General features: G+C 59.3%; 2 protein-coding genes across 2 annotated transcripts; both read right to left on the bottom strand.

Moving 5' to 3' along the window:
- Window positions 1-9,705: 9,705 nt before the first annotated feature.
- On the bottom strand, window positions 9,706-13,278 carry ELF3 (E74 like ETS transcription factor 3). Its single transcript, XM_016211595.2, has 8 exons — window positions 13,113-13,278; window positions 12,668-12,889; window positions 12,364-12,459; window positions 12,080-12,217; window positions 11,845-11,934; window positions 11,625-11,741; window positions 10,897-11,092; window positions 9,706-10,093 (listed from the first exon to the last, which is right to left on the bottom strand). The coding sequence occupies exons 1-8, from the start codon at window positions 13,273-13,275 to the stop codon at window positions 9,979-9,981; spliced, it is 1,137 nt and encodes a 378-aa protein (XP_016067081.2). The 5' UTR covers window positions 13,276-13,278; the 3' UTR covers window positions 9,706-9,978.
- A 2,634-nt stretch (window positions 13,279-15,912) lies between these two features.
- Window positions 15,913-26,456, bottom strand: RNPEP (arginyl aminopeptidase). The gene is made up of 11 exons (XM_087828857.1): window positions 26,031-26,456; window positions 23,359-23,499; window positions 22,935-23,083; window positions 21,996-22,112; window positions 21,275-21,510; window positions 20,105-20,218; window positions 19,296-19,408; window positions 19,039-19,147; window positions 18,033-18,257; window positions 17,311-17,453; window positions 15,913-16,438 (listed from the first exon to the last, which is right to left on the bottom strand). Exons 1-11 carry the CDS (start codon window positions 26,454-26,456, stop codon window positions 16,280-16,282), a joined length of 1,932 nt encoding a protein of 643 aa, XP_087684983.1. The 3' UTR covers window positions 15,913-16,279.
- Between the last annotated feature and the right edge of the window lie 17 nt (window positions 26,457-26,473).

Genomic DNA, 26,473 nt, shown 5'->3' with positions numbered 1-26,473 from the left:
CAGGCAGGGTGACCAGCCCCCACCCTCCACAGTCGGAGTCGCCCTGGGTGCTGTGGGGAGACGACCAGCCCCACCGAGGGCTTTGCTGGGTTCGTGACTCCTGCCTATTTGCAGAATGCTGTAGCCAGGCCCCGGCCACCAGAGCTCCCTTCTCTGGCCCGGAGCCCAGAGCACCACACCCGCCTACACACGGGGAGGCCAGCTCAGGTTACACCGGCGTGTCCATGGTTACCTTACCCAGGGCTGGGTGGGAGGCCGGGCCCCAGCCCCAGGAAGCGTGGGTGCAGGAGGAACACAGCAGAACCCCGTCTGAGGTCTCAGAGTGGTTAGGGAGGGCAGCAGACTCGGTTGTCATAGGTGCCAGGATCTCGGGACAGCCTCCTGCCCCTTGTCCACTGCCAGGTGCCTCACTGAGCCACTCCAGACTTGCCCATACTTGCTCTGCGCACCTAACGCAGCTTCAGTCCAGCCTCACCCTTCCCCCTGCTGACCCCCACGGCCTGGGAAAAGAGCTTCAGAAATGAGAGCAGAGGCCCTTTGTCACCTGGGCCTGGCCCTCCGTGGCATTGCCATCCTCTGAGCGAACACCTGATACCTACGTCTCCACCATGCCACCGTCCCCACCATGGCCACCGCACGATCCACTGCCTGGTGTCCAGCCCACTCCTGCTCCCCAAGCTCTCTCCATGCGGTCACCAGAGTGAGCTTAGAAAGTGAACATTACATGGTTACTCTAGCCCCCCAAGAATGATGGCTTACTCTTCACCACCCCCGTCCACCTGGGCCATCTCACCTGGGGCCACACACACCCACCTGCTGGCTTTAGCTCACAGCTTTTCTGTGTCTCAGCAATGCCCAGCTCCCTTCCCCTCTTCCCAGGGCCGCTTTCTCCCCCAGAGAGGTCCTAGCTCAAACCTCTCGCATTCAGAGGCCTCCATCACTGTCCGAAAATACTGTCCCAGACACTGCCCTGAGCACGTCCCCTGCTTCTCAGAGCTCGTGTCTTCATCTGGTGTCTCACTTGGTGTCTTTTTCCACTCGGTTTATCCGTCCCCTGCCAACTGGGATATAAGGGACCCGAGGGGAGAGACCTTCTCTGTCACCCTCACACGTGCCCCTCAGCACGTCACACTGGAGACGCCGCGTAGGAGCATTCTTTAGGAATGAGTGATGCCAACCGTTTGGATGCCCTGTCCACTCTCAGGCTAGACTCAGGCCTACCGGGTCTTTGTGAAATACGGGTAACAACAGCGCATGGCTGACATAGTTGGCCATGAAGAGGAATGGAATGCGTGCTACAGCGTGGATGGACCTTGAGAATGACGTGCCGGATAACAGAAGCCGGGCCCAAAAGGCCACGTGGTGGAGAACACACCCTTTGTTTGTTTGTTTTTTAATTTTTATGTTATTGATTTTTTGATTTTTTTTAGAAAGAGAGGAAAACATCCATTTGTTGTTCCACTTATGGACACAATCTTTGGTTGCTTCTTCTACGTGCCCTGACAGGGGATCGAACCTGTAACCTTGGTGTATAGGAACAATCTCTAACCAACTGAGCTGTCCCGCCAGGGTGAGGACACATCTTACGTGAACTTGGTGGCTCATCCCGTGGGGAGAAAGACATGTCTCCTCCGACTGAGTCCCATCCACCCAAGGCCCTGACATACCTAGACCTGCCAGGAATGTACCTGGGGGCTGCAAACGCCCTGAGCGGACAGAGAAGCTCTGCCTCAGGATTCTCCACCACCTTGTCCCCTGACTCCCTGCACAGCTGCCAACTGCACGGTCGCCGTCACCCCCGCAACTTCCCTGGCTGCGGAGCGAACCCCAGAGAGTGACAGACAGAGCCTCCCCGGCTACAGGCAGGACTGAGCCCAGTCCCAGGGCAGCCACTGTGTCCCAGGCACCACGTCACATGGAGGCCAGTGGCTCAAGCGTGGATCCCACTCTCCTCTGTGTCTCCCTAGACCTCAGTCTCCTGCTAGGAGAGGCCCACTCAGGCCCTCAGAAGGGTCTTGGCCCTCCTGCCTCTGGTGACTTAGATGTAACTCCCCGGCCCCCCTGAAGGCATTATTTCATTGTCTGCAGCCTGGCACCATGCTGGCAGAGAAGGACAGAGCTTGCTTTCCCCAAGGGCCGGAATCACCTGCACCCCACCCCCAAGGGCTCTGCCCAACCTGTTGGGCAGGTGTGTCTGGCTCAGAGCCAGTGGGGCCCAGCAGCCAACTCACTTACGGGAAAGAGGGATGTAAACAGAGGACAAGGGGCAGGTGAAGGACAAAGGTGGCCGGGCCTTCTGTCTGCACCTCACTCAGCCTGAGGCTGCTCACATCACACCCCAGAGGCCGCACCCAGGGGCCCGGACCTGCCCGCCGAGGCGCAGCACACAGTGCCAGGAGCTGCCCCACTCACCCCCCACGGCTCCCCCTTCATCTCTCCTCCCTCCCAGCCTCGATCTCTGCCCCAGGGGAGGCCCTACGGCTCAGCCGATGGCCAGGACCCAGCCAGAGAGCGACAGGTGCTCAGTCATTGGCCAGAGTGTGGCCTGTGACTGCTCAGAGGAGAGGAGGCACTTGAGGTTTCGTTTTCCGTGTTGAGGAGCTGAGCTGAGGTGGGGGACAGAAGGCCCAGAGTGTCCAAAGGGCTTCAGCCGTTTCACCTGGGAACCTCCCTGCCTCTCAGGGTCAATGCGTTTAAGATGCTTATGGGTCCTTTTGCCCCAAGAAACTCAGGAAGTTCATGCATTCAGCAAATGTGTATCAACTACGCACTAATGCCAGGTGCCGACCCGTCGGTGAACAGAGACCCTGCCTGCCCATGTGTGCCTCCTGGTCGGGGGGGGCCATGGACATTAAGAGAAACGCTTGAATGTGTTGTCCATTAGGTCCTAGTGGGTGGCGAGAAGATAAAGCAGAGGGGAGGGGAGGGTCTCCGAGGCAGCCCCCCACCCCAACAAGCAGTCAGTGAGGCTGCAGAGGGGTGGTCAGCAGCCAGGGCCTTGGGGGGCCTCTGAGGGCAGGGTTCGGAGCAGAGCATGGTCAGGCCTGACATAAGGTCTCTGGAAGGCTCTGGCTGCTGGTGTAGGAGATTTTCTATATTATATAATATTAATATACTATTATTAAATGTTAACTATTAGTTTTAATTTTTTTCAAGTTGTGGTACAATACACGTAACATAACATTTACCAATTCACCATTTTTAAGCGCACAGCTGGGGTATTAAACACATTCATGTGGTTGCACGGCCATCGCCGCCCATCACCTCCAGAACTTTCTCACCTTCTCAAAGGACATTTCGTGCCTGTTGGTCACTCACTCCCTGTCCAACCAGCCCCTGGCACCACCATCTACTCTCTGTCCCCATGAACTCTACTCCCCTAGGGTTCTTGTATAAGTGGAATTGCTCCCTTCAACGTCCGACTTATTTCATGATCATGTCCAGGGACGCCTATTTCAAGGATGCCTGTTTTATTCTAAAATGTTAGAATCAATCACAGTTTAGGGTCTGCAGATGACACAGTGGCATCAGATGACTGACAACAGGAAACCCCACGGCTGGGAGAGCAGAGGACAAGCCCAGAACCAACAGGCTTCAGGAGACGGGAGCCCCGTAGGGAATGGGCGTCGTCAAGTGTAAGCCCCGCCCCCAAGAACACGCAGGTGTCGCTATGCTCCGGGGAGACTTTGGACTCTCTGGTTGTCCATCCCCTTGGTAGGCACCTGATGGGCAGGGGTGGCCCGGTCTGCGGGCGATGCGTCCTGAGCGAGCCCTGGCCCCTCGTCAAGCCTCCTGAGGCCATTTTCTCCCCACTTGTCCGACTGGCATCCAGAGTCTTCCAACTGCTGCTGACCCAGATACATCCAAGAAGCCACTGGAAACCATGACTGGCTGACTCATATCTCAAGGAACTGAGTCAGTCGGGGAGGTCATACTTAGGGCAGGATCTGAGCATGGAGGGGACCCCTTTCTAAGTGTGGGTGGCTTTTTACACTCCTAGAATTGAGTTTCAGTCACATGTTCCAGATGGGAAACCGAGGAACAGGGCCAAAAGCACCTGCCCTGCACACCTAGCGCTCAGCAGCCAGGAACTGAGGACCTTGGCACTCTGAACCACATTGCCACCGCGCCGCATGGCCCCAGCTGTCCTGCTCTCAGTCCTGCCCCCAGTCCGGCACCCCACACCCTCCCCGCCCTCTCTCTCTGCCTTTCTCACCAGCCCTGCAAACCCCGGTCCCAGTCAGATCTCAGAGAGCAAAGCCTGCGATGACCTGGTTGCCAGCCAGCCCAAGATGCCACCCTTGTACCCCTTGATTAAAGCTAAGAGCCTCGCCAGAGGTCACCAGTGAGGGGTCAAAGGTGACACCTAATGGCCAATCATTTCTCCATGAACACTAATTTCAGGCCTCACCAGCTCCAAAACCTGGAGCAATTGGGCCCGAGTTCTCCGCTGTGGTTTTCTCACCAGCACAACGGGGACTTTGCTGACCCAGCTCAGCAGGGGGTGGGGAGCTTTAGCGCTCACACGTGTAGAATATTAACAACACCTGTTTATGAGAAACCTCTCGATAACATGGCTTATTTTTTAATTTGTTTCCAGTATTTATCATTTTCCCAAAAAATGCTGCAATGACCATATTTGCGCCAACAAGAGAGTTTATCTGGAGAATACGTCGCAAGGAAGGAAATACGGCCCTGAAAAGAGCCGTTCCTGGCACCTCGGGGAGGAGTCATCGACAGGCAACATCATGGGCAAAATTACCCGCGTAGGCGCACGTTGGGGTCGGAACAAGAGGATATTTTTTTTAAGACTATGAAAGGTCTGGAAGCCCCCAGAGAACCAATCTGCAAAGCATGTTGAGAAGGCAACCTCGATGGGGATTCAGAATGGAGGGGGGAGCAGAAATCTGAGAGAGCATCGCTCCCACCTAACAACAGAAATCTCAGAAAAACTGCAACATCATGACTTGTCTTGAAACCATCAGATTGTGGGGCACAGGGCAACCCAGTCGCCGAGAACCGGAGGAAAGACGGGACCCTCGGAAGAAAGATGCAATAGACGCATGGACTCACCTGACACGGAGGGAGGCCCAGCAGGTGAGAAGCAGATGCTGCTGTTTTAACAAATCCTTGAAGGCTGAGTGAGGGCCAGCAGGACAGAAGAGGGCCCCTGGGGGCTGCACAGTTACCCGTGGACTAATCCCCCGCACACCCCGCAGGGGCTCAGGAGGGAGACTGCAGAGCCTCCATCATGGTGGGAGGGGGGCGCTGCCAAGGGAAGGCCTGAAGCCCTGCCCAGACCCTCCCCCGGAAGGAGCTGGAGCCGAGAAGGAGGACCTTCAGCTGCTGGGGCAGGTGGGGCCATTCTGTTGCCCCGAGGGCTCGGCAGGGGCAGGGGAAGAAAAAGCTGTTCCCCTCTGCCCAGACATAACCACTAACATTTGACAAAATTGGGATCATTCTCGCCTTGGCCTGTATGGCTCAGTGGTTAGAGTGTCGGCCCATGTACCGAAGGGTCTCCAGATCGTATTCCCGGTCAAGGGCATGTACTTGGGTTGCAGGCTCAATCTCCGGCCCTGGTCCGGGTGGGTGCGGGAGGCAATCGATCGATGTCTCTCTCTCACATCCATGTTTCTCTCTCTCTCCCTTCCACACTCTCTGAAAAGCAACGGAAAAAATATCCTCAGGTGAAGATTAAAGTATATATATTTTTAATACTATATATTTTATTATATATATTATTATATATATAATATATTATATATATATATATAATCTATCTCTTGGGTGACGATTAACAACAACAAAAAGTGGGATTATTCTGTGCACAAGGAATGTGAACCTACTTTCCCCCACGCAATAACGTGCCCGGGATACTCCACGCGTCACTTCCGTGGCTGCCTAGCATCTGAATACGTCTCTGCTGCAGCTGCTGTCTCCAGTCCCCTCCTGACGGACGCGTAGGCCGCTCCCACTTGTCTGCATGATAACAGCACCGCGCTGAGAGTCCTGGCCCGCGTGTCTTTGTGCCCCTACCCAATCATTTTCTTTGGAAGGATTTCTGACTTGAGGTTGCTGTGTAAAGAAGGCTTTTAAACAATGTATCAAGTTGTGCTTGAGGAAGGGGCTCCTCTTGTGCACCTGGCGCCCTGCGTGTCTTCCTGCCCTCGCCGGCTCGAGACCCCAGGGGCATTCGTTCTCTTCTTCGCCAATTTGACGTTTGGAAGTTAGTACCTCCCGTGGTCACAAGCGACTCACATTTCGGACAGTTCTCCTTCCAGATTCAAGTTCTCCAAGCCCAGCCTTCGCCAGCCTGCAGCTTTCCCCCTGGGCCGGAAACCAGCGGAGACCAGGCCTGTGATGGAAGGGCGCTAAATCCCAGCATGCCTTGCAAACATGGGGTAGCTGAGGGTGGACAGAGGATGCTGGGACTTTCCCCTCCCGGCCCCGCCTGGGTCACTGAGGCCGGCAGGTGTGGAGGTGGGCAGGCGAGGCTGAGTCACGCCGGGGGCACTGGGCGTGGTTTCTTGGATCAGCTCCAGAGTTGACGCGAAGGTTCCAGTAACGGGTGGCTGAGCTGGGCTAATTGCTGCCTTGCTGCGGCTGCCCCGGCCCATCCCTGCACGTAGCAGGGGGGAGGGGATGGGGGGGAAGAAGGGGGCTGGAGGAAGGGAGGAAGGGGGGTGTACAAGGCGAGGAGGCAACACTCCCAAGAGATGGTCTTAGGAAGATCTCAGTAAGGGGAAACCCACTCCCCATCCCCCTCAGGCTCAAGGAATCCCCGAGAATGAGATCCGATGGAACCACGCACCCCAGGCAGTCTGTCTGTCTGTCCCTGGGCACTTCTCAAATGCAGGGCTACTGGTGGGTTTCGGCAGCAGAGTCAGGGGTGAGGCTGAGGAAGGAGGGTCAGGAAGCCAGGCTCGGAGCCCTGGTGTCCTAAACGCACCAGCTCCGAAGACATGAGCTGCTTCCCAACCTCTCTGAAGCCTGTTTGTGTGACTGACGTCGTGTGAGTGTGTGTGAGTGTGCATGTTGAGTGTGTGCACAGGGGGAGGTGGTGGCCGGGCAGAGTCACAGGCTGTTTAACAAATATTTGTTGAGCGTCTGTTCGGTGCCAGGCCCTGGGCGAGGGGCTGAGATGAGTAAGCCCCGTCCTTGCCCAGGGGTGCTGACGAGTGGTCAGGAGAGAGCTCGTCAACAGGTGACTGGAATAAAAGGGCAGATTGAAAAAAACCCTCAAAAATACAACCACTTTACCCACCTCGCCCAGGAGAGCAGGTGAAGCTAGTTTCCCCTGAATTGGGTGGAGGGCCCCGGGAGAATCCGGGAACTGTCCCGGGAGGCCCGAGGGCAGGCACACCCAAACTCAGGAGGGGTGACCTCCCTCTGACCTGCCCAGAAGCGCACGATTTCACAGAAGCAGATAAGAGGTGACCAGCTGCTCTGGGCAGGATCGAAACAGCCCAGCCACACCCAGGGAGAGGCCACCTCAGTGGAGAGGGGCCGAGTCTGGGTGCCAGCCTGCAGTGGCCCCTGAGCCGGTGACAGTTGGGAGTAAGGATGGCTGACATCCAACAGAGAGGGCGCCCAGGACTGGGTGAGAAAGGCCAGCCCAGGGTGTGTGCCCAGCTCTGCAGGGTCCTGGGAGACAAGAGGGAGGAGAGCAATGTTGGAAAAAACATTGTAAGTAAGATAATGTCCCTCTGGGGGGAGCCGAGGACCCCTTCCGCCCTCCCCAGCACTGCCCAGGTGCTTCCAGTTCCCCTCGAGGAGCCACAGCAGGGGTGCTGCCCCCGGGCTCCCACCTGCCGGCAGGAGTCCTGGGCTCTGGTCCCCTCTTCACCCGGCCGGTGACCTTGGACCAGCCCCGTCAGAAGCGTGGGTCCGCCCCGTCTCCTCAGAGGGCTGTGGTGCGTACCAAAGGCAATACTGAGACAAGGAAAGCACTCCATAAACCGAAACTGGGCAAAGGTCAGAGCGTGAGCTGGGCAGCACCGCCCTCCGGTAGGGACGAAGGGGCTGGGCCCCACTTTCCCGCCTACCCGTCTGCCCCTTAGAGCAGAAGAGGCGGGATGGAGGCAGGCCAGGTGGTGGCAGGCGGAGTGGCTGTGCCCTGGGTCCTCGAGGCAACACGGGTGACCCCCGTAGGGGTCCCCAAGATACCGTGGGTGCAAAATGAGCTCAGTGCCACCACACGGGGTACTGTTAGGTTGCCAAAGGCGTCTCTCAGGGGCCTGGCTGGCGTGAGCCAGGTGTGTCTAGGGCAAAACTTGTGCCCTCCCCCATCACCTCTGGGGCCAACCATACACTTGGTACACTTCAGAGGGACACACCTTCCCAATGGCTGCAGGGCATTCTAGGATCTTCCATGACCCCGCTGCTCTGCCAGCTGGCTTCCCCACTGTACTGGCTGTCCCTGTTTTCACACACCACACACACAAACATTGTCCTAAGAGCCCTACCTTCCCCATATCCCTTCGGCTCTATGGGATCTGGAAGCCATTCTCTGTAAGGAAGCTATGTGCAGGGAACCATCCCCTGCACAGCCTAGAGGCATGGTCACTGTGTCACCATGTGGCCGAAGCACAGGTCCAGGAGCTGCTGAGCATTGGGTCAGAGGGCTGAGCCCCGCAGCGGTCCCAGGGAAGCCGCAAGAGGACCAGTCACAGCCGCTTGGCCCTGACCAGGCCCCTGGCGTACTGAGCCTCGCCATCTGCATCCGTGAAGTGGGCATGACAAATCCCTCCTCCCTCCTCTGGAGGGGATTAAGTGGGGGCCCAGCTCCCGGAGCACACGAGGCTTCCAAATGGCCGTCTCGTCCCATCTCTTCCGGTCAAGTCTCATTTCTGTTCTGCTGTTTTCCCTCCACAAGATGGTCACTCTGATTCCATGTTAGATGACAAAAGCCGGGTCCTATCGCAGACACACAGCTCGTGGCTGGCGTGGCTGGAATGCAGAAGGCCTCTTCCGCAAGGCCGGACATGCACGTCTAGACTCCTACAGCATCGGCCCAAACCCACCTCACAGCTGCCAGAAGGGACAGACGTGGCCCAGCTGAAGGCCAGACATGCATGTCTAGACTCTTACAATGTCGGCCCGAACCAGCCAAAGGGGACGGACGTGGCCCAGCTCACCGAGCACTGTGTCCTGACAGCACATGGCCCCGAGCGGCCTGCAGAGCTCACGTTCCTGCTGGAGTGAAGCCCTGTAGCCTCTTCAGTCGTGAACAGGGTCCCCTTTCCTTTCCTCCCAGCCCCCAGCCCACCTGGCTCTAGGACCCCTACCCTACACGCCTGTCTCTGCCTTCGCGTGACACTCAGACCCCGGTCCCCTCCCTCACCTCTGACCTTATCCGATGCCCATGTCCTTACCCACACGTCAGTGCACAGGGAGCTAGAACAACGGTTACAAAAAGCCCAGAAGGCACTTTATTGGAGGTCTCTGCCTCCGCTCAGGAGAAAGGAGCCGCCAGAGCCCCATCCTGAGCATCCGCCACCCCCACCCCCCGCTGGCCCAGCCCAGGGCCGAGAACAGTCAGGGGGATGTCTTAGAAAAAATAGATCTCTATGTACATCTGACGTGTCTATAGCACATAAATTAGGGAGTGCTCTGACCCCCGCCTGCGGAGCCCACGCACTGGGAGGGAGGTGGAGCCAGTCCAGAGGGAAGGTGCAGGGCCCCGTCCCGTCACTGACGGAGCCCCGGGCCTCCCCCGGCCTCCCGGCCTCCGTGCAGGCACCTGCGGGAGGAAGACCGCGTTTGCAGCTGGGGTCTGGATTGGGCGTCAGGAGGCCCCACAGGAGCCACGCTTGGGGCATCGTCAGCAAACAAGTCACTTCAAACTCCAGGCTTGTAATTCCACAAGGCGGCGGCCGAGGAGACCCCAGGGCCTCCGCTTCCTCCACAGAACAGCAGTCCTCCGACAGGGGCCACCGGCCTCAAGTTCACGCGTCTGTCCCAGATCCACTCAGACCCTCAGTTCCGACTTCCGACCACCTCTTCTTCCTTCCAGCCGCTGGAGTTTTTGCCGAACTTGTAGACGAGCCGCCGACCGTCCACCCGCTCCAGGATCTCCCGTTTGTAATAGTACCTGAACGGACGTGGGCGTCAGAGGGGCCCAGGCAGGGTGCACCCCCACTGCCAAGCCCTCACCTGGCCCTGCTACCCACCTGCGGTGACCCGTCCCCACTGGGTTCCAGCCCCACCAACCTGAGCCTGACACACTTTCTCGCCTAGAACTGCCTCCCGGGGACCGGTTGCCCCTGCTTTTTTATATCTATGGTGGTGCCTGGGGGCCTGTCATGAAACCACGTGATTTCAGAGCTGGAAGGGACCTTAGAGAAGATCTAGGGCGTGGGTGGGGGACGTCCGACCCTCGGACCCTGTGAAATCCTTTGGTCTGGCCCTGCCAAAGCCCTTCACCAGAGAGGAGCTGTTTCAGCCATCACATTAGGGACGAGCTAATGAAATGTTTGACCAAATAGAACAGGCTAATTTCTAAGCTGATAACTTTGTCTGGCTCGAGAACGATGTTTATAAATATCCAAATGGCCCTTGGTGGAAAAAAGGTTCCCTGCCCCTGATCTAAGGGAAAACCGAGGCCCAGAGACAAGCAGCTTGATTGCTTCAACAGGGGACAGGTGTGGGGCCCGCTAACAAACGGTCTTTGATCCCAGAGCGCCTTCCCTGCTACGTCTCGCAGGCCACACCGAGGCCTCCTTAGACAGTCCCTGTGCCTCTGGGTGCAGCTCCCGCAGCCTCCAGGCACCATCTGCTCTGCCGAGTGGGCAGAAGGCTGTGGTCCCCGCCCCGTGGGACTCGGGCCCTGGAGGTGGCCGTGCTGGGAGCCCCTGCAGCAGTCCCCAGCCCCGCAGCGGCCGGCCCTGCCCTCACCTCATGGCCCTGCTCAGCTTCTCGTAGGTCATGCTGCTGTTCTTCTTCTTCTGGCCCCACAGCTGGGCCACGGCCTCGGAGCGCAGGAACTTGAACACGCCCTCCTGCCGGTTCTCCCACTTCAGCAGGCCCTCGTTCAGCTCCGGGTAGATCAGTATGTCCCGGATGAACTCCCACAGGTGGGTGCCTCTGGGGGCTGCAGGGAGGCCCGTCAGCAGCAGCCGGGGACCCGCCCGCGAGCCTGCCCTGCATCCCAGCACGTGCCCCCCAAATGTCGCCGGCGGGAGTGACTGACATGCTACCAGTGGCAGGGCCACAGTTAAAAATCAGACACACCAACGGCCGGTGACGGTCAGCAAGTACAGGACCCCAGAGCTGACCCCAGCCCCCGGACCAGGGGACAGCGTTCTGGGAACAATGACCCCCGAGGGCAGGAAGCGAACAGCCCGGCCCCATGTGGGGACTGCAGGCAGGGAGTTCAGCAGCGAGGCACCACCCACCGTGGTGGCTCCTTGGGCCTCCCCACACCCACCAGCTGCATCCTCACAGCACCCAGGGTGTCCCAGCAGGACAGGGACTGGTGCAGAGAGAACGGGAGTGGCCGGGCCTCCCTCCCGCAGCCTCAGTTTCCCCCCTCTCCAGGACGGCCAGGCCAGACTCTGCAACGCCAGGCAGCCCTGTGCCCGCCCCCCGCCCGCTCTGCCTCCGGGCAGGGGCCCGGTGCCCACCGTGCTTGCTCTTCCTGCTCTCCAGGCCGTCCCGGGACTCCCTGCTCAGCTTCCGGGGCCGGCCCCGCTTCCGCTTCCCGTGCTTCGGGTCCCCCTTCTTGTAGTCGGGGAAGCCAGCTGTGGGGCAGGTGAAGGTCAGGTGAGGTCAGGTGGAAGGTCAGGAGTGAGGGGTGGGGGTCTGGGCGGGGGCGGCCCCCCTTCAGGGACACCCTCCACTCACGCCTGGAGAAGAGCTTGCTGTCGGTGGGGTCAAGGTCCACGTCGCTTCCCCCCGAGTCCAAGGAGTGGGAGCCCAGAGAAGCACCAGTCCCTGGGGAGGTGGGTCTGAGTGAGTCCCTCACAGTCCACACCCTCTGCGGACATGCTGCTGGCCAGCCCCGTTCCCCCCACAGAGCTGGGAACCACGGGCTCGGACGTTTGGGGATTGGAAGGCTGTGGCCCCGAGGAGCCCTCACCTGCGGTGGAGACACTAGAGACGGTGGAGACGTCAGAGCTGCCCGGGGACGGGGCCCCAGCACCATAGCTGCCCGGGTTGTAGGGGCTGGACTGCCGGCCGTCCTCCAGCATCTCCTGGCCGAAGGGGCTTCCCTGGTCTGGAAGAAGAGGTGAGAGTTCAGACAGGGCTCCGAGGACCGGGCAGGGCAAGGCAAGGCCACCCAGACTTGCGATGGATGACCCGTTGACCTTTCTAGCCGGGGAGACAGGTGTGGGGAGGGGCAGAGAGAGCGTGGGTGCTCACCGAAGGGGCCAGGGTCCCCCAGCGTCTCCTGGAAAGACAAGCTGTCCTGCTCCAGCAGGTCAATGATCCAGCTGAGCTCGTCGGGAAAGCTGGAGGCTGAGGAGGGAGGGGGAGGGTCAGACCCCAGGCTGCCCCCTCCCCTCACCCCACCCTCACCCTCAGGGGCTCTCACTGGCCAACCCACCCCTGCCTGAGGTTCTGGTCCTTCCCACATCCACACTAACTTGGGACACTGGACATGGGCCGAACTCTGGACCAGCCTCCCTCCCTGAGAGGAGACCCGGGCACAGGGAGCCGCACTCACTGAGGTCCCACAGCTGGGAATAGAGCTGGTCGCCCAGAGGCCCGAAGACCAGCCTCAGCTCCTCAGGGGCGCAGCTGCAGAGCGTGGCCCCGTCCATGTCACACCGCGAGAAGTCGATGGTGCTCGCGTCAAACTTGTGCTTCTCCACCTGATAGCTGATCCAGTCCAGAACCTGGGCCTTTGACCAGAACTGGGGCTGCTCCCTCAACCAGCTGGCCTTCTCTAGAAGGGGCCGGGCACAGAGGAGGGTCAGCGGGCACTGCAGCCACCGCAGACCCTCCCGGAACGGGGATCACAGCGCCTCACCCCAGCACCCCGACCCAACAAGGCCCTTGCAGGGCCCTGGAATCCGCTCAGAGCCCCTCCTTTTGCCTGACCCCCTAGCTACCTAACCTCTTAGATGGATGCCCGCCTCCCCAATTGCACCCCTCCCTGCGAGACCCACCTGGGCCCTCCAGCGGCATCTGGGGATTGCTCAGGGACAGCATGAGGTCATCGGCCCCAAAGGAGGCAGCAGGGGGAACAGAGGCCGGGATGGGGTCCTCGGGGCTGTACATAGTGCTGAAGTAGTTGCTGAAAACGTTGCTGATCTCACAGGTTGCAGCCATGGGGCTACCTGGGGGGAGAGGAGGCCGGTGAAGGGCTGCCCCTCCCCCTTGTCCTACAGCTACTCTGTTCCTGTGAAGCCTGGGCAGGTGTGGCCCGGGGGGCATGGAAGTCCCCATCTCTCAGGACACCCCGTCTTTAAGACCGGCCCCATGATCTCAGAACCTGGCGGGGGCACCTGGCTTCCTGCCGGGCTCCCTGGACTCATTCGCCTGGGCCCTTGAGTGGGGACGACAGAGTCACGGCCACCCTGTCCTTCCCAGGGACAATCCCTTGGCTCTCAAACCCTCAGGACACCCCCGTCGCCCCACACTCCTGCTACAGACTCCAGAGCCACAACCCCCATTTCCCAGCCCAGGCTGTGGAGCGCGGCAGGTGGGGACCTACCAAAGCTGCGGTGCGGGCGTGGCAGTCAGGCGGGCAGGGTTTAGGGACAGCAGGCGCCAGAAACGCAGGAGGCAAAAGCTCGGCCAGGTAGTGCGTCCTGCGGCTGGCCCTCCAGCCCTAAATAGACCTCGGAGCTCCTCCCCGCCAGGCCTTTATAGCTGGGGAACCTGAGCTGGTGGCTCATTGGACAGAGGGGATTTCCTGGCCTTTAGACTGGGCTCCTGGCCCCAGGTGATTTGCATATTTTGTGCCACTTGGCCCAGGTCCTACCTGGGATGTTGGGAAATCAGGCTCAGCTGGTTTAATGATTGTCAGACGGTCGCCCAGCACCCTCTGGGGTTGGGCACAGGGCACTGGCCCAGGTGGGTGGTGGGAGGGTTGCTGGGGGTGGGGTGGGGTGGGGTGGGCTCTGTACTTTCCGCCACCCTCGGGCTCAGAAAATTCCTCCAGTGGGTGGGAGGCAGGTCAGGGAGAGGCTGGCGAGGGGGAAGGGTACTGGGGACTTGAACCTCTAGGGGAACCGAGTCCCAGAGGCAGCCGCCCCAAGCACCTGGAGATCCAAGGGAAAGGGATCCTAGTGGGGAGAGAAGACCCCGAGGCTCAGGCGCCCCGGATTCAGGCTGGAAGGCTCCCCAGGCAACATTCATGGGGGACCGAGTGGGGACGTGCCTGCCTGCCTAGCCCCAGGCCCTGAGTCCCCAGCGTCCCAGCCTGAGGGCCTGCTTGCTGACACCCGTTTGTGTCGATGGCGAGGCCTTGGTATCCTCTGCCTGCCGGGGCCACATCCAAGTATCAGGGTTGCCGTAGCCGCTTCTGGAGAGACCAAGCTCCACGTCGCTCGTCCCCAGCCCTCCCTCCTCACCTGGGGCGGCTGGCGCTGCAGGAGTCCACAGGCCACGGTCGGCCCTCCGGTCGGCCCTCCATCGGGTCCATCTGGTCTACCCTCTCCCTCGGCTCCCCAGCCGCTCAGCAGCACCATCTGGCGCCGCCTAGTGGCGAGGGCCTGACTGCCTGCACCCGCCCTTCAGAGACATGCAGACGCTTAGCGTTCCTTTACATTCAGCATAGTCCCTGCTAATCCCCACAAAGCCCTGTGAGCAGGTACGGTTATCCCCACTTAGTAGATGAGAAACTGCAGCTCAGATCCTGGGCCACGCGGAGCCAGTCAAGTGGTGGAGCCGAAGTTTAAAGCCACTGACCGGTGCTCCCGCCCTGCACACACCTCCTGGCTCCAGGGTCCTCCGCTCAGTCCTCGTGCCTGTGGCCCTCTCTAGGGACTCAGCCTCAAACCCAGGGCCCGTGTCCTGCAGACCCCACTGAGACCCTGAGCAGGGGACAGAGGCAAGGAGGCGTGTTTTCTGGTTTCTGCAACTGTGTGATTCGGCGTCTCAGTTTCCCCATCTCTCAAAGCAAGGCGGTTTGGACTCAATAACCCGAGGTCTCCTCCAGATCTGGGTCTTTGTGCATCTACGATGCAGGCTCGAGTATCACCCTCCCCACCCCTGTCGTCAGTGCCCCAGCCCTGGGTGGCCCGTGGCCAAGTGCAGCCTCCCAGGGTGAAGCGGTTACTCAAAGGGAAGGTGACCCCACCTCCAGAGCTGCCCTCTAACTCTGTGGCTGGAAGACTCAGAATGTCCAGCCCCGGGAGCCCGCCTCTTGCCCGCCTCGTGTTTGAAGCTGCGGGTGCCCGGAAGAGAGGGTTAAGTTCTGGGTCCCTCCATGGGCCAGGGGAGCCGACTCTGGATTTTCCCAGCCCCTGGGGGGCCTCCCCCGCAGAGCCTGAGGCGGGCACACCAGTCACTCATGCTGGAATGTGGCAGAACCGGCTTCCAGCCCCGGACTGCTCCCGTGCGCCCTTGCAGGAGAGGACACCAGGCTAAGGCTCCAGTGGGACCAGGGCCAGAGAGAGCAAGACAAAGGTATCGGGTCCCTTGCCTTCAAGGGGCTTGGAGGAGAAATGGGGCTGAGCCAAGGAACCCTATGGGCACCTCACCTCCAAGCATTTATTAATGCCTTCACTAGCCCGTGATGTTGTGAAGATGCATGGGACAGGCTTAGGTTTGAGGTCAGCGCCTTGGAGGGTGGGTTGGGTGGGGAGAAGTTTCCAGGGCCTTCCTGAGACCCTCCCCACAGTCGCCTGCGCAGGGCACAGCCTCACTGTGCACTGTCAAGAGCACTGTCCCCACCCTGTGGAAGGACACCTGCGGGAAGAAATTTCGCAGCCACTCAATCCACACCTCTAACTTAAACACTTTTCATTTAAAAAGATTTATTAAAATACAGATTAAACCTGAAAAAAGAATTACCTGAATGAGCCATTTGCATAGAACTTTAAGAATCAGCCAGAGATGAAAAGGACTCTCTGCTCTTCCCCCTCCCCTGACGCTCAAGTGGGGGGAGACCTGCCCCACGGAGCAGCACGGGCACTGAGGGCCGTGGGAGTCTCTGGGGTCCACAGCAGTCCCCACGAGTCACAAACACAAAGCCCAGAGGACAGACAGACCATCGAGGGACACAAGCTTGGGGAGTGGACCGGAGAACAGGGATTTGGGATTGATCGTTCTGATTATTCCGCAGAGTGAGAGGAGGTAGAGGCCAAGGGCACACAGGGATGGGCTTCTAGGTGTCCTTGGGTGCCACAATCTGCTGGACGTAGTGTACGACATTGCTGTGCAGCTGGGAGGTGGTGGCCGCGAAGGTCTCCCTGGCGAGGGCGCGGGCCGCCTCGCTGCCGCTCATCATGGCGTGGTACAGCGGGAGGGTGTACTTCTGCTTCCCCTGCAAGAGACACGCGTGGCCTATGCAGCCTGCTCCGGGGTCTGTCCAGTCCCTGCCCGGGGCCCGTCTCAGGCAGCCGAGGCAGGTGCCCAAGGGCCTGAGTGAGGAGTTTCCCAGACACGAGCTCGCTCACTCCGGCATCGTCTCGGGGCCAGAGGTCCACACACAGAGATGTGGGTGTTCACCCCAATCCAGGGCAGAGCAGGGATGCCCACACCCAACCGAACAGGGGGGCTCCACATGCCCAGAAAGCCGTCAGTGGATGGCCACCAAGCTGGCCGCACACAGCACAGGCTCAGAGCAAATCGGGGAACACGGAAGGTCTGACTGCTGCTGCGCCGAAAGCCCGGAACCCAAAAGCACATCAAGGCAAGTTCCCAAGTCCCTGAAGCCCAGAGGTTTGGCGGAGCCTCAGTGGGCTAGGGACCTCCAAGCAAGGGCTCGGCTGCCACGACACAGCTGGGGAGACCTGGCACGGCTCTACCTCCAGCCCCCTCCCACCCTGCTCTGGAATTGAGCATGGTCACCTAAGAGCCCCTAGCCTGTCCCCAGCAGGGCAGCACCCCTGGGTGACCTGAGATGCAGCAGGTGTCCAAACCTCCCCCGGGGCATGAGGACTACAACCTCAAGGTCACTCCTGAGACCGGTGTCTGCATCACCCCCTCCCAGGTTGGGGTGAGCTCTGCTGGCTTCTTCCCCAGGGCAACACGGCCACCAGTCCCCGGCCACACCTCAGAACAGGGCTGTTGGCAGATCCTCCCGTATTCACCCCCCCACCCCCCGTCCAGGGAAGGGTGCTGAGGCCGAGGCTCTACCCACAGGACCACCAGGCAAGCTGCGGGCCTGTAGGCTGGGGCGGGAGGGATGCCCACCTGACTCTGCAGGAAGCCCTTCACCTTCCAGAAGTCCTCCTGGTGGTCGTTCTTAAGGACAATCTGGCCCCAGCGCAGCCGCAGTTCAGCGTTGCTGGCGCTCGAGATCTTTGGGTACATCTCTCCCAGCTTCTTCACGTTCCCTGGAAAGAGGAATGGGTCCGAATTTTTCTAAATAATATATATGTGTATATATATATATATATATAAATTGTATCTTCAATGATTTCAGAGAGAGATAGAAACATCAATGATGAGAGAGTCATGGATCAGCTGCTTCCTGAGCGCCCCCTACTGGGGATCGAGCCTGGGAATTGAACTATGACCTCCTGGTTCATAGGTCGATGCTCAACCTCTGAGCCACACCAGCTGGGCTGTTTTTATTTTTCAGTGACAATTATCATCCATCACACTGCCTTCAGGTGTACAACATGGTGATTAGACACGTAATACCTTACGGAGTGACCCCCCGGTTAGTCTAGCAGAGAAACAGGTTACCGGTGACTGGTTACCAGTGGCTTGTGTCAACCCCGGGCATCCCAAGTGTGACCTACATTCCCTGCGCAGCAGCTGTGTCCACCTGCTGCCCTCCCTCGGACACCTGGCCATTGCCCAGGGGCGAGTGTCCGGACTTTTCTCTGAGTCTCCCTCTCACCCGGCACAGAGCTGGGCCCACGGGAGCCTCGACTGTCCATGTTGAAGAAATCACCCGCTTCTCTTACCAGGAGGCAGAGGGGATTTCTGAAGGATCTTGTCTAGAAAGTAAACCAGCTGGTAGGTCTTCCAGGAGGAGATGGCCACGGCCTCGATGGCCTTCATGTCCAGCTCCTTCGCCACCCACAGCTGGGCCAGCTCTTCCGCAGGCTTCATGAGTGAGTCCCCAGGGGACAGATCGGGGAGATACGGTGGCCAGCCCGAGGTGTTCAGCCAGCAATCAAACTCGAACCCTGGGGAGGAGATGCTGTCAGAGTGTCGCCACCTCCCAGTCAATGCACCAAGTAGACGGGGGCATCCATGCTTCCCCTGTGACCACAGCCTGGTGCTGAGACTCGCGGTCCCCGGGCCTGGGCTCCTGTGGTCCCACCCCGGCTCCGCCACCCGCCAGCTGGAAGCGGGCACGTCACCTCGCCTCTCTGCACCTGTTTTATGTAAAATTGGGGAGAGGCCCTGCCTCAGTCGGCAGTGATGAAGATTAAACCCACAGGCACCGGTTGGGAGCTCAGCATGAGGCCAGGCAGAGCAATCCCGCAGTAATTATTAGCCACAGAGGCTCCTTACCTTGAAATGAGGGCCTGGAGACAGAGGCCTGAGCCAACCTGCTGTTGGGGGCGCTGCCTCCACCAAACCCACCACGGGTGACTCAGGACTCACCGCGGGAAGAGGCTGTGTCTAACAGGCCCTCGTCTGTGAGGGGACGGGTCTCCACTCTCTTGGGCAGCCCTGGGACTCCCCCCTCTCCCAGGCCTCATGAGGCAACTCCCTGCTCCCCGGCAGGGCTGCGGCCACTACTGCCCCCTGTGGGCCCCAGGGTGGAGCCCAGGGTGTGAGCCTGTGGTCCAGGTTCAAGAGGCTCATTCTGCGGAAGGGAGTCTGGGACTTGGGTCTGCGCCTGAGAGCCACCTGCTGGAAGACTTGGATACAGTGTCTTCCAGCCCCACCTCGTCCGTCCGGACACAAACCAGGGGGAGCTGTCTGTCTCCTCCAGCCTGGGGGGGCCCCTCTGCTCACCTGGAATGGTGTCCACTCTCTTTTGCTTCAGCTCAGGGAAGTACTCCAGGTAGAATTCCAAAAGGTCTTCCGCTATGATGCTTTGGAATTTAAACTCATTGACGTAGGCCTGTGAGGAGGAAGGTCTCAGCTGACCAGGGTCCCGAGGTGGGGAGGCTCCCTCTGTCCCACGAGCTTCCTCCAACCCCTCGTGCCCCATACCCGGCTCCTGTTCTGTGCTCCGGCCTGGCCACACCCCACCTGCCCCGAGTGGATACCTTGAGAAACGCGTCGAACTGATCCTGATCGCCCACCAAGTGGGCCAGGTAGGAGACAAAGCAGAAGCCTTTCTCGTAGGGGGTCTCGTTGTAGGTGTCGTCCGGGTCAACACCTGGCAGAGGGCAGCAGACCAGGTCTAAGCATTCGCAACCTGTCACCTTCACAGTGGTTCCCGGGCTCCAGCTCACTGAGTGACTGAGGTCGGATCAGCTGCCCTGGGACAGGGAGGCAGGACCCCAGGCCCTCCCTGGCCTCCTTCAGGCACCTCAAAGGGGACTTTAAAGGGCCATTAACCGTGGACCTAACCGGAGGACAGACACCCACGCTCCAGTCTCCTTGCCCTGGGACCCTCACTGCCTCTGCAGCCCCACCGGGCACCACCTCCACTCCCCTCCGCTCCCCGAACCGGCTGTTCTACAACGTCCCAGCCTAAAATAAGCAAGCCCGAGTCGACGGGAAGCTCACTCTCTAGAGCACGGCACCAAGGGCCATGAACTTCAATTCCATGAAAAGGTTTGAGGTTAGTCACTCGTGGAAATAAAGAGGAATTCAAGGAAATGAGAGCACCAGACCCTGGACGAGTCGCTGGGCTGGTTCGGTGCTCTCACTCTCGGTAGGTGAGGGTGACACTCCGTTCAGGTCAGACCCACGGGCCTGACATCTGCACCCACCGGGTGGTACAGTCAGCGAGGGCGCACAGACCCAGCCCCAAGGGCGGTCTGGCCCTGCTCCCCAGGGCGTGTCCTGGGAGCCCACTGACCAATGTGCATTTTGGGGAGGGGGTGTCACACAGAGGGGCCTTCTGGACCTGGTTCAATCTTCACCCGCAGCTTGTTCAGGGGGTTCTCCTCGCCCGTGACGTCCATGTGCTGGCGGAGCAGCGCCCGCCCGGCCGCAGCTTCCAGGCAGGTGTAGGCGGTCCCTGGGCGAAGGAAACCAGAGGCCCCGGGAATGAACTGTCAGAGCTCAAGGTGGTGCCCTGACCGACGCTGCGCTGCCCCCTGGTGGCCACAAGCAGAATGACGGGACACCTGAGCTCAACGCCCGCCCTCCTGGCAACCCCAGGACGCTGGAGCTGGGGAACAGGGACCTTTCCCTATCGATGCATTTTTAGCTTAGAGAGAGTAATTTGGTTTTCTATGAAAACAGACTTGATCTGATTTTTTTCTTAAATCCTCACTTGAGGATATTTTTGCCACCGCTTTTCAGAGGAGGGAGGGAGGGAGGGAGGGAGAGAGGGAGGGAGGGAGGGAGGGAGGGAAACACTGATGTGAGAGTCACATCAACTGGTTGCCTCCTGCACACGCCCAGACCAGGGCTGGGGAATTAAGTCTGCAACCGAGGCACGTGCCCTTGGTTAGATTCAAACCCGGGACCCTTCGATCAGCGGGCCGATGCTCTAACCACTGAATCACGCCGGCCAGGGCAAAAATGGCGTATTCTCACCAGACTGTTCCCATCAGACACGAGAAACCATCACCCAAAATTTTTCTAAGGGTGTCTAGTCTCCTTCTGGCTCTAAAAGTGACTGTGGGAAGGGCAGAGGGCGAGGGGAGGGGGCACTGGCTCTGGACAAGTTCCGAACCCCTCGCAGCCTCAGTTTCTCACCTGCACGCTCTCACTGTCTCTGAGCCAGAGTGACCCACACATAAAGTGAGCTACTGCCAAATTGCTAAAGGGTGCATTTCTCCCCCCGACATGCCCAGTGGGAAGCTGGTGTGTGCAGTGGAAGGCAGTGATCGTGACGACGTGTGCTTCACTCAGAAAACGGACTGGCATCCTGGGCGAACAACCCTGGGCAACGCTCCCCCCGAGCAGCAGGTGTGGCTCCAGCTCGGGTGAGCTCATTCGGTGGGCAGCCACTTCTGAGACACCCCTCCCCTGCTCCACTGCCTCCTCCCTTCGCACCGCGTGGACCCTGAAGTCCCAGGTCATGCTGGCCTCCTGGGCGCAGGTGTGGGGCTGCGGGCTGGCTTACCGAAGAGGAGGGTGGAGATTCTCCTCTGGGCGTACATGGTGAAGCCTTCGTTGAGCCAAAACTCGCTCCAGTTGGCGTTCGTGACCAGGTTCCCAAACCAGCTGTGCGAGATCTCGTGAATGATGACATCGGCCAAGGAGCGGTCCCCGGCCAGCAGGCAGGGGGTGACGAAGGTCAGACAAGGGTTCTCCATCCCTCCGAACGGGAAGGAAGGTGGCATGAAGAGCAGGTCGTACCTGGGGACAGCGGGAGGTCACGAGGCCCTGCTCCGGGGCAGACCCCGCCTTCCTCCCCGCCCCGAAATGTGGACACTGGACAGGCAGTGCAGGACCCCGGCCTGGCACAGAGATGCCACCAGGCTCCTCAGTCCCAGCCGACTCGCCGGCACTCCCTTCCCCCGGTCTGCCCTCCAAAATCTGTCTCCTGTTCACGGAGCCGTTTCTCCAGGGAGTCTACAGTCCGAAGATGCTAAAGGACCCCTGGGTGTGGGTTGCTCCCAGGAGCCAGGAGAGATGACGGGTCCACAAAGGTCCCGACCTCGGAGCTCAGCAGCCACGAGGCCTTCTTTTATCGCCTCGGTAACTGTCACCGGGTCCCTCGTCAGCACCAGGGCACCAGGTCTGGCTCCTCCCTCCCTGCTCATCTCTGGGATGGGGGCGCTTTGCTCCAGGAAACAGAGGGGGGCTGGGGAGCCAGGGACATTAGTCAACAGGAACCGCACCTTCCCCAAACGTAGGGTCCAAAAAGCTTCTCTCCCGTGGCCAGGAATTCCTCTATCACACCGTCATATTCCTTCTTGGCAGCCTCGACCACACAGGGCTCGGCCCACACCCGGCTCCTAGGGACGGAAGAGCAGAGGGGCACCGTGCTGTTCACAGACCAGGATGGGGCCCATCCCGAAAACACCCGAAGAAAACCGGCCTCAGTCTCACATTTGGGCCAAACAAATGGCACGGTGTGGCCAGGAGACACGAGGCGGGCCCCCACCCCCGAGCACAGCCGTTGGGTGTCCAGGGGACTGTGGTGAGGAACCCCGGCCCTGGAGGGAGGCCAAGGCGGTGCCCGGTGACACGCAGGCCTCAGCTCCAGTGTGTTTCCTTTTTGCTTTAAAGGTACAAGGGGCGGGAGAATGTTAGGAGCTCATAAAGGTGGATCTTTAGTCCTGCTGCCTAAGCCCCAACCTCACTCTCAGGTGACCCAGCCAGCAGCTGGGACTGGGGGCCCATGATCTCATGGCGGACACAGCATTAGATTGGGACACAGGGCCTGGCCTGCGTGGCTCAGTGGCTGAGCATCAACCTAGGATCCAGGAGATCACGGTTCGATTCCCCGTCAGGACACACGCCTGGGTTTCGGGCTCGATCCCCAGTGGGGGGCGTGAAGGAGGCAGCCGGTCAATGCCTCTCTCATCGTGGATGTTTCTCTCTCTCTCTCCCCCTTCCTCTCTCTGAAATCAATAAAGACATATTTATAAAAACAAACAAACTGGGAGAGAGACAGGGAGGAGACAGAGCAGGGCCTCCAGCTCCCTCAGGCAGCGTGGACCCACCGACGCTGCAGACAGAGGGCACAGATGCCCGAGCTCTATGGGCAGCTCCAGCACTCAGAGGCCACCCTGCCTGGGGTCAAGCCAACCCTGCCCTGGGGGCTTTGCTCCTACCTGGGCCCCACCTCCGCGGAAACCAGGTCTCCGATGGCCAGAGCAACGAGGTAGGAGGGGATGGGATGGCTCATGCGGAAGAAGAACGTGTTTGGCCCCTTCCTCTCCCAGGTGTCCGCACTCATCACAGCTGTGAAGCCCTCTGGGACCTGAGAGCAGAGGGACGCTCAGGGCTTCGCCTGGAGAGACTGCTGTCCGGAAGCTGAAGAGCAGCGTGACCAGCAACCTGCACAGTGACAGCAGGCACCCCGCACCCACCGGGCCCCAACGGCTTTAAGAAGCCAAACTTGCACTAAACCAATAGGATTTACCACACATGAGCTTTCTGCAGGCGGAGGAACTTTTCCTGGACAGATCTTGCAATTTACCAATGGAAAGTTACCTTTCCAGTCCCCAGGGCAGGCACCCAACCTCCGCCCCTTACCTCGACCTGGGCTGAGTATGTGCACTTGACGGCAGGCGTGTCAAAGCATGGAAAGAAGGCCCGGTTCAGGACTGCCTGCCCCTGGGTGTAGACAAAGGGCTTCTCCTTCCCTGCTGTCTGCTCGGGGGCCAACCAGCAAACCTAAGAGACAGGCATTTGAGGAGGGGCGGGCATGGGAGTGGCAGGTCACCCCTATCACCTCTCTGCCACCCGTTTGGCTCTAACTGGGGCAGTCCCCCCTCCTGTGTTCAATCCACTCTGGCGTCCATGCCAAGGTGTGCCGTCCACTGCACAGGGCAGGCACCTCCACAGGTCCACCCCTCACTGTGCTCCATGGGTCACCTCGAGAACTGCAGACCTGGCCTCCGGCCTTGTCACCTTGTCTTCCTCCTGAGTCCTTCTCACCAAAAAACTAAAACTGCAGCCACTGTACTTGAACTTGTGACAGACGACACAGAAAAGCAAAACCGAAACAGAGAAGTCTGTGACTCAAGTGTGTGCTCCTTTCTAAATGTACCGTTTCAGGATAAATGCATTTTACACAACAGGCACTGGCCATGGCCGGGGGCAGATCGGAAGTATGACTAGAAACCCAATTTTCACCTTTCGCCTGTATAACACAGAGCCGTGGAGGGAGGTGGGCACGGCAACACCAAATGGCACAATTCAGCAAGGGACTGAATTCCAAGAGGTTTCATAGAGAAACCAAAACTATGTGGTTGAGCCTCTAGAGGGAGCAGGAGTTAGAGCCTGGAGAGGAAGGGAGGAGCTGCTCTGGGCAGCACAAGGAAAGGCGCGGACGGATGTGGGCTCTGGGAGCTGGAGGTGGGTTCTGGTGGAGGCGCGCGCCCCGGCCTGGGCAGGTGTAATGAGGGGCTCTGAACACAGAGGCTTTGGGGACCTATTTTAAAGAGGCATAAGGACACCACATGGGCATGCTGGGTTTTTCTTTCAGTTTTTGTTTTTGCGTGCGTGGAAATTTTAACAAGTTTCCTTCCAGGAAAATTCCAGTAGAAGGGCATCCTACAATACACCTGACCAATACTTCTCAACACTGTCGAGGTCACCAAAAACAAGGAAAGTCTGGGAAACTGTCCCAGGCAAGAGCACCCTAAGGAGACAGGACAGTTAACTATACGGCAGTGCTCAGGATGGGCTCCCAGAACAGAAAAAGACACTAAGTAAAAAAATAAGGAAGTCTGAGAAAACTACAGACTTCAGCTAATAATACAATGTGTCAGCTTTGGAGCACCAGCTGTAACAATGTATCACAGTTGTGAAAAGCTCATAGGGGAAACTATGAGGTACAGGGTATGTGGAAACTTACTTCTGCTTATTTTTTCTGTTAATCTAAACCGCTTTTTAAAAAAAACAAATCCTATTAATGAAATAAACTGAAGGATCTGACCACAAGAGCTAACACAGAGCACTCAGTAGGTACAAGGCACTGACGGTTTCAGGCTCCGATATAAACACCTTACTGAGCTGCTCTCAAGCATACAGACTCCTCCCTGGCACATCGTAATAAATATTGGCCACAGCTCCTTACTCACCATCTTTGCTTGTTCTTGTTAACGACACAAAGAAAAGAGAATGAAGGAGCAGGCAGTGCATACACTACAGAAAGAGTCTGAAGCCCAGGAGAGGCGCGACCTCCGTGATCAAGGTAGAGCCCTTGCTGGGACGGCGCAGTAACAAGTACAAGCGCCATCCAGAGAGACCTTCCTGGTGCAAAGGACAGTTCTTTGCAAAGCGTGGATCTCTGCCTTCGGGTCTTAAATGAGCGCTATCTCATTTTGAGATTTAATTTCGGGTGCCACGGGTTCTCTCATAAGGTTCGTTTATTCCCCGAGTGGTGAAAGATGGAAACAGAATTGTCCTTTGAGCCAGTTCTAAGAGCAAAAGGCAAACAGCTGGCCAGATAAACCCACGTCAGTCACAGTCACCAGTCTACTGTGAAATTCATTACCCACCTCATCTCAGAAAACTGTCCACGGAGGGTTTTCTGACCCTTACTGATGTGGGCCACATAACCTTCCATCCTCGTATTTCCAATATCTGCCCCTCCCCCCTTTAAGATTTAGGAGTCAATCAACAAACAGCCAGAAGCCAGTTATTATAAAGCCTCCTGCACTCTAATTCCTACTGAAATTCCCTGGTTAAGCGAAACCAGAACGTCACAGAAGCCAACACACGGAATTATCTGGGTTCAGGGCTGTTTCAGCCTGTGGCACTGACAAAAGGCCCGAGTCAGCATCGGGGCTAATTCACCAGCCGCCATAAAGCGGATATCAACTGGACTCCTATCAGGGACTTGGGCCCCAAACCCCGGAACATTAAATTCAGTTTATGAAGAGTTCAGATTAAGCAGAAAGCCGCACGGGACAAGGTTCCCTCCTCTGGCAGAAATGGAAACTAGACACGCGGGGTCCTGGACGGACTGACACTGAGGGACCATCTGGGCAGGTCGCTGCAACCGCCGGGAGGAGAGGCCGGAGGGGTGCAGAGGACAATGGTTCCGCCCCGCGAGGGAAACCAGGGCGGCCTGCCTGGAGGAGGAAGGGGCGGAGGCTGGAGGGCGAGGCGGTGCTCGGCGCTCCGGCCTCGGAGGATACCAGGCGATGGGCCTCTCCCTCCGCTGGGGCACCAGGGCGGCGGGCGGGCGCACTCACCCCCGGGCCCCCGGCGACGCGGTAGGTGAGCCGCACTTGGAAGCGCTGGCCCGGCGGCCGCGGCTGCGGGAAGCTCAGGCACAGCGCGCAGCCGTAGCGCGCGAAGGGCCGCGTGCGGAAGCTCACGGGCTCCTCGGGGCCCGGCGGCTCCCCCGGGCCGGGCGGGCGCCGCCGCAGCGCCGCCGCGGTCACCTCCAGGCTCGGGTGGGAGTCCAGCCGCAGCTCGGCCGCGCCCGCGGGCACCAGGCAGCGCAGGTCCAGGGCCGCGGTGCCGCTCAGCGTGCGGCTCGCGAACTCGGGCCGCAGGTCCAGGTGCAGGTGCAGGACCTCGAAGTCCCGAAAGCTGGACGCCGAGGCCACGTCCTCCGCCCGCGCCGAGTGCAGCGCCCGCGGGGCCGCGCCGCCCGGAGCCCCGCCGCTCGCCATGGTGCCCGCCGACTGCC

Source organism: Miniopterus natalensis, chromosome 21 (genome assembly GCF_054644295.1).
Source record: "Miniopterus natalensis isolate mMinNat1 chromosome 21, mMinNat1.hap1, whole genome shotgun sequence".
NCBI classification, from domain to species: Eukaryota; Metazoa; Chordata; class Mammalia; order Chiroptera; family Miniopteridae; genus Miniopterus; species Miniopterus natalensis.
This window is presented reverse-complemented; position numbering and strand designations above follow the sequence as displayed.

What these genes read in the sequence shown, in the direction of transcription:
- ELF3 (XM_016211595.2), bottom strand. Translation starts at nt 13,275, where the DNA reads ATGGCTGCAACCTGTGAGATCAGCAACGTTTTCAGCAACTACTTCAGC. An exon ending in TTCCCAGCTGTGGGACCTCA is followed by an intron (nt 12,460 to 12,667) that starts GTGAGTGCGGCT and finishes CTCCCTCCTCAG; the next exon opens with CCTCCAGCTTTCCCGACGAG. An exon ending in CTCTAGTGTCTCCACCGCAG is followed by an intron (nt 11,935 to 12,079) that starts GTGAGGGCTCCT and finishes CCACCTCCCCAG; the next exon opens with GGACTGGTGCTTCTCTGGGC.
- RNPEP (XM_087828857.1), bottom strand. Translation starts at nt 26,456, where the DNA reads ATGGCGAGCGGCGGGGCTCCGGGCGGCGCGGCCCCGCGGGCGCTGCAC. An exon ending in GCGTCGCCGGGGGCCCGGGG is followed by an intron (nt 23,500 to 26,030) that starts GTGAGTGCGCCC and finishes CCTGTCTCTTAG; the next exon opens with GTTTGCTGGTTGGCCCCCGA. An exon ending in CATACTCAGCCCAGGTCGAG is followed by an intron (nt 23,084 to 23,358) that starts GTAAGGGGCGGA and finishes CTCTGCTCTCAG; the next exon opens with GTCCCAGAGGGCTTCACAGC.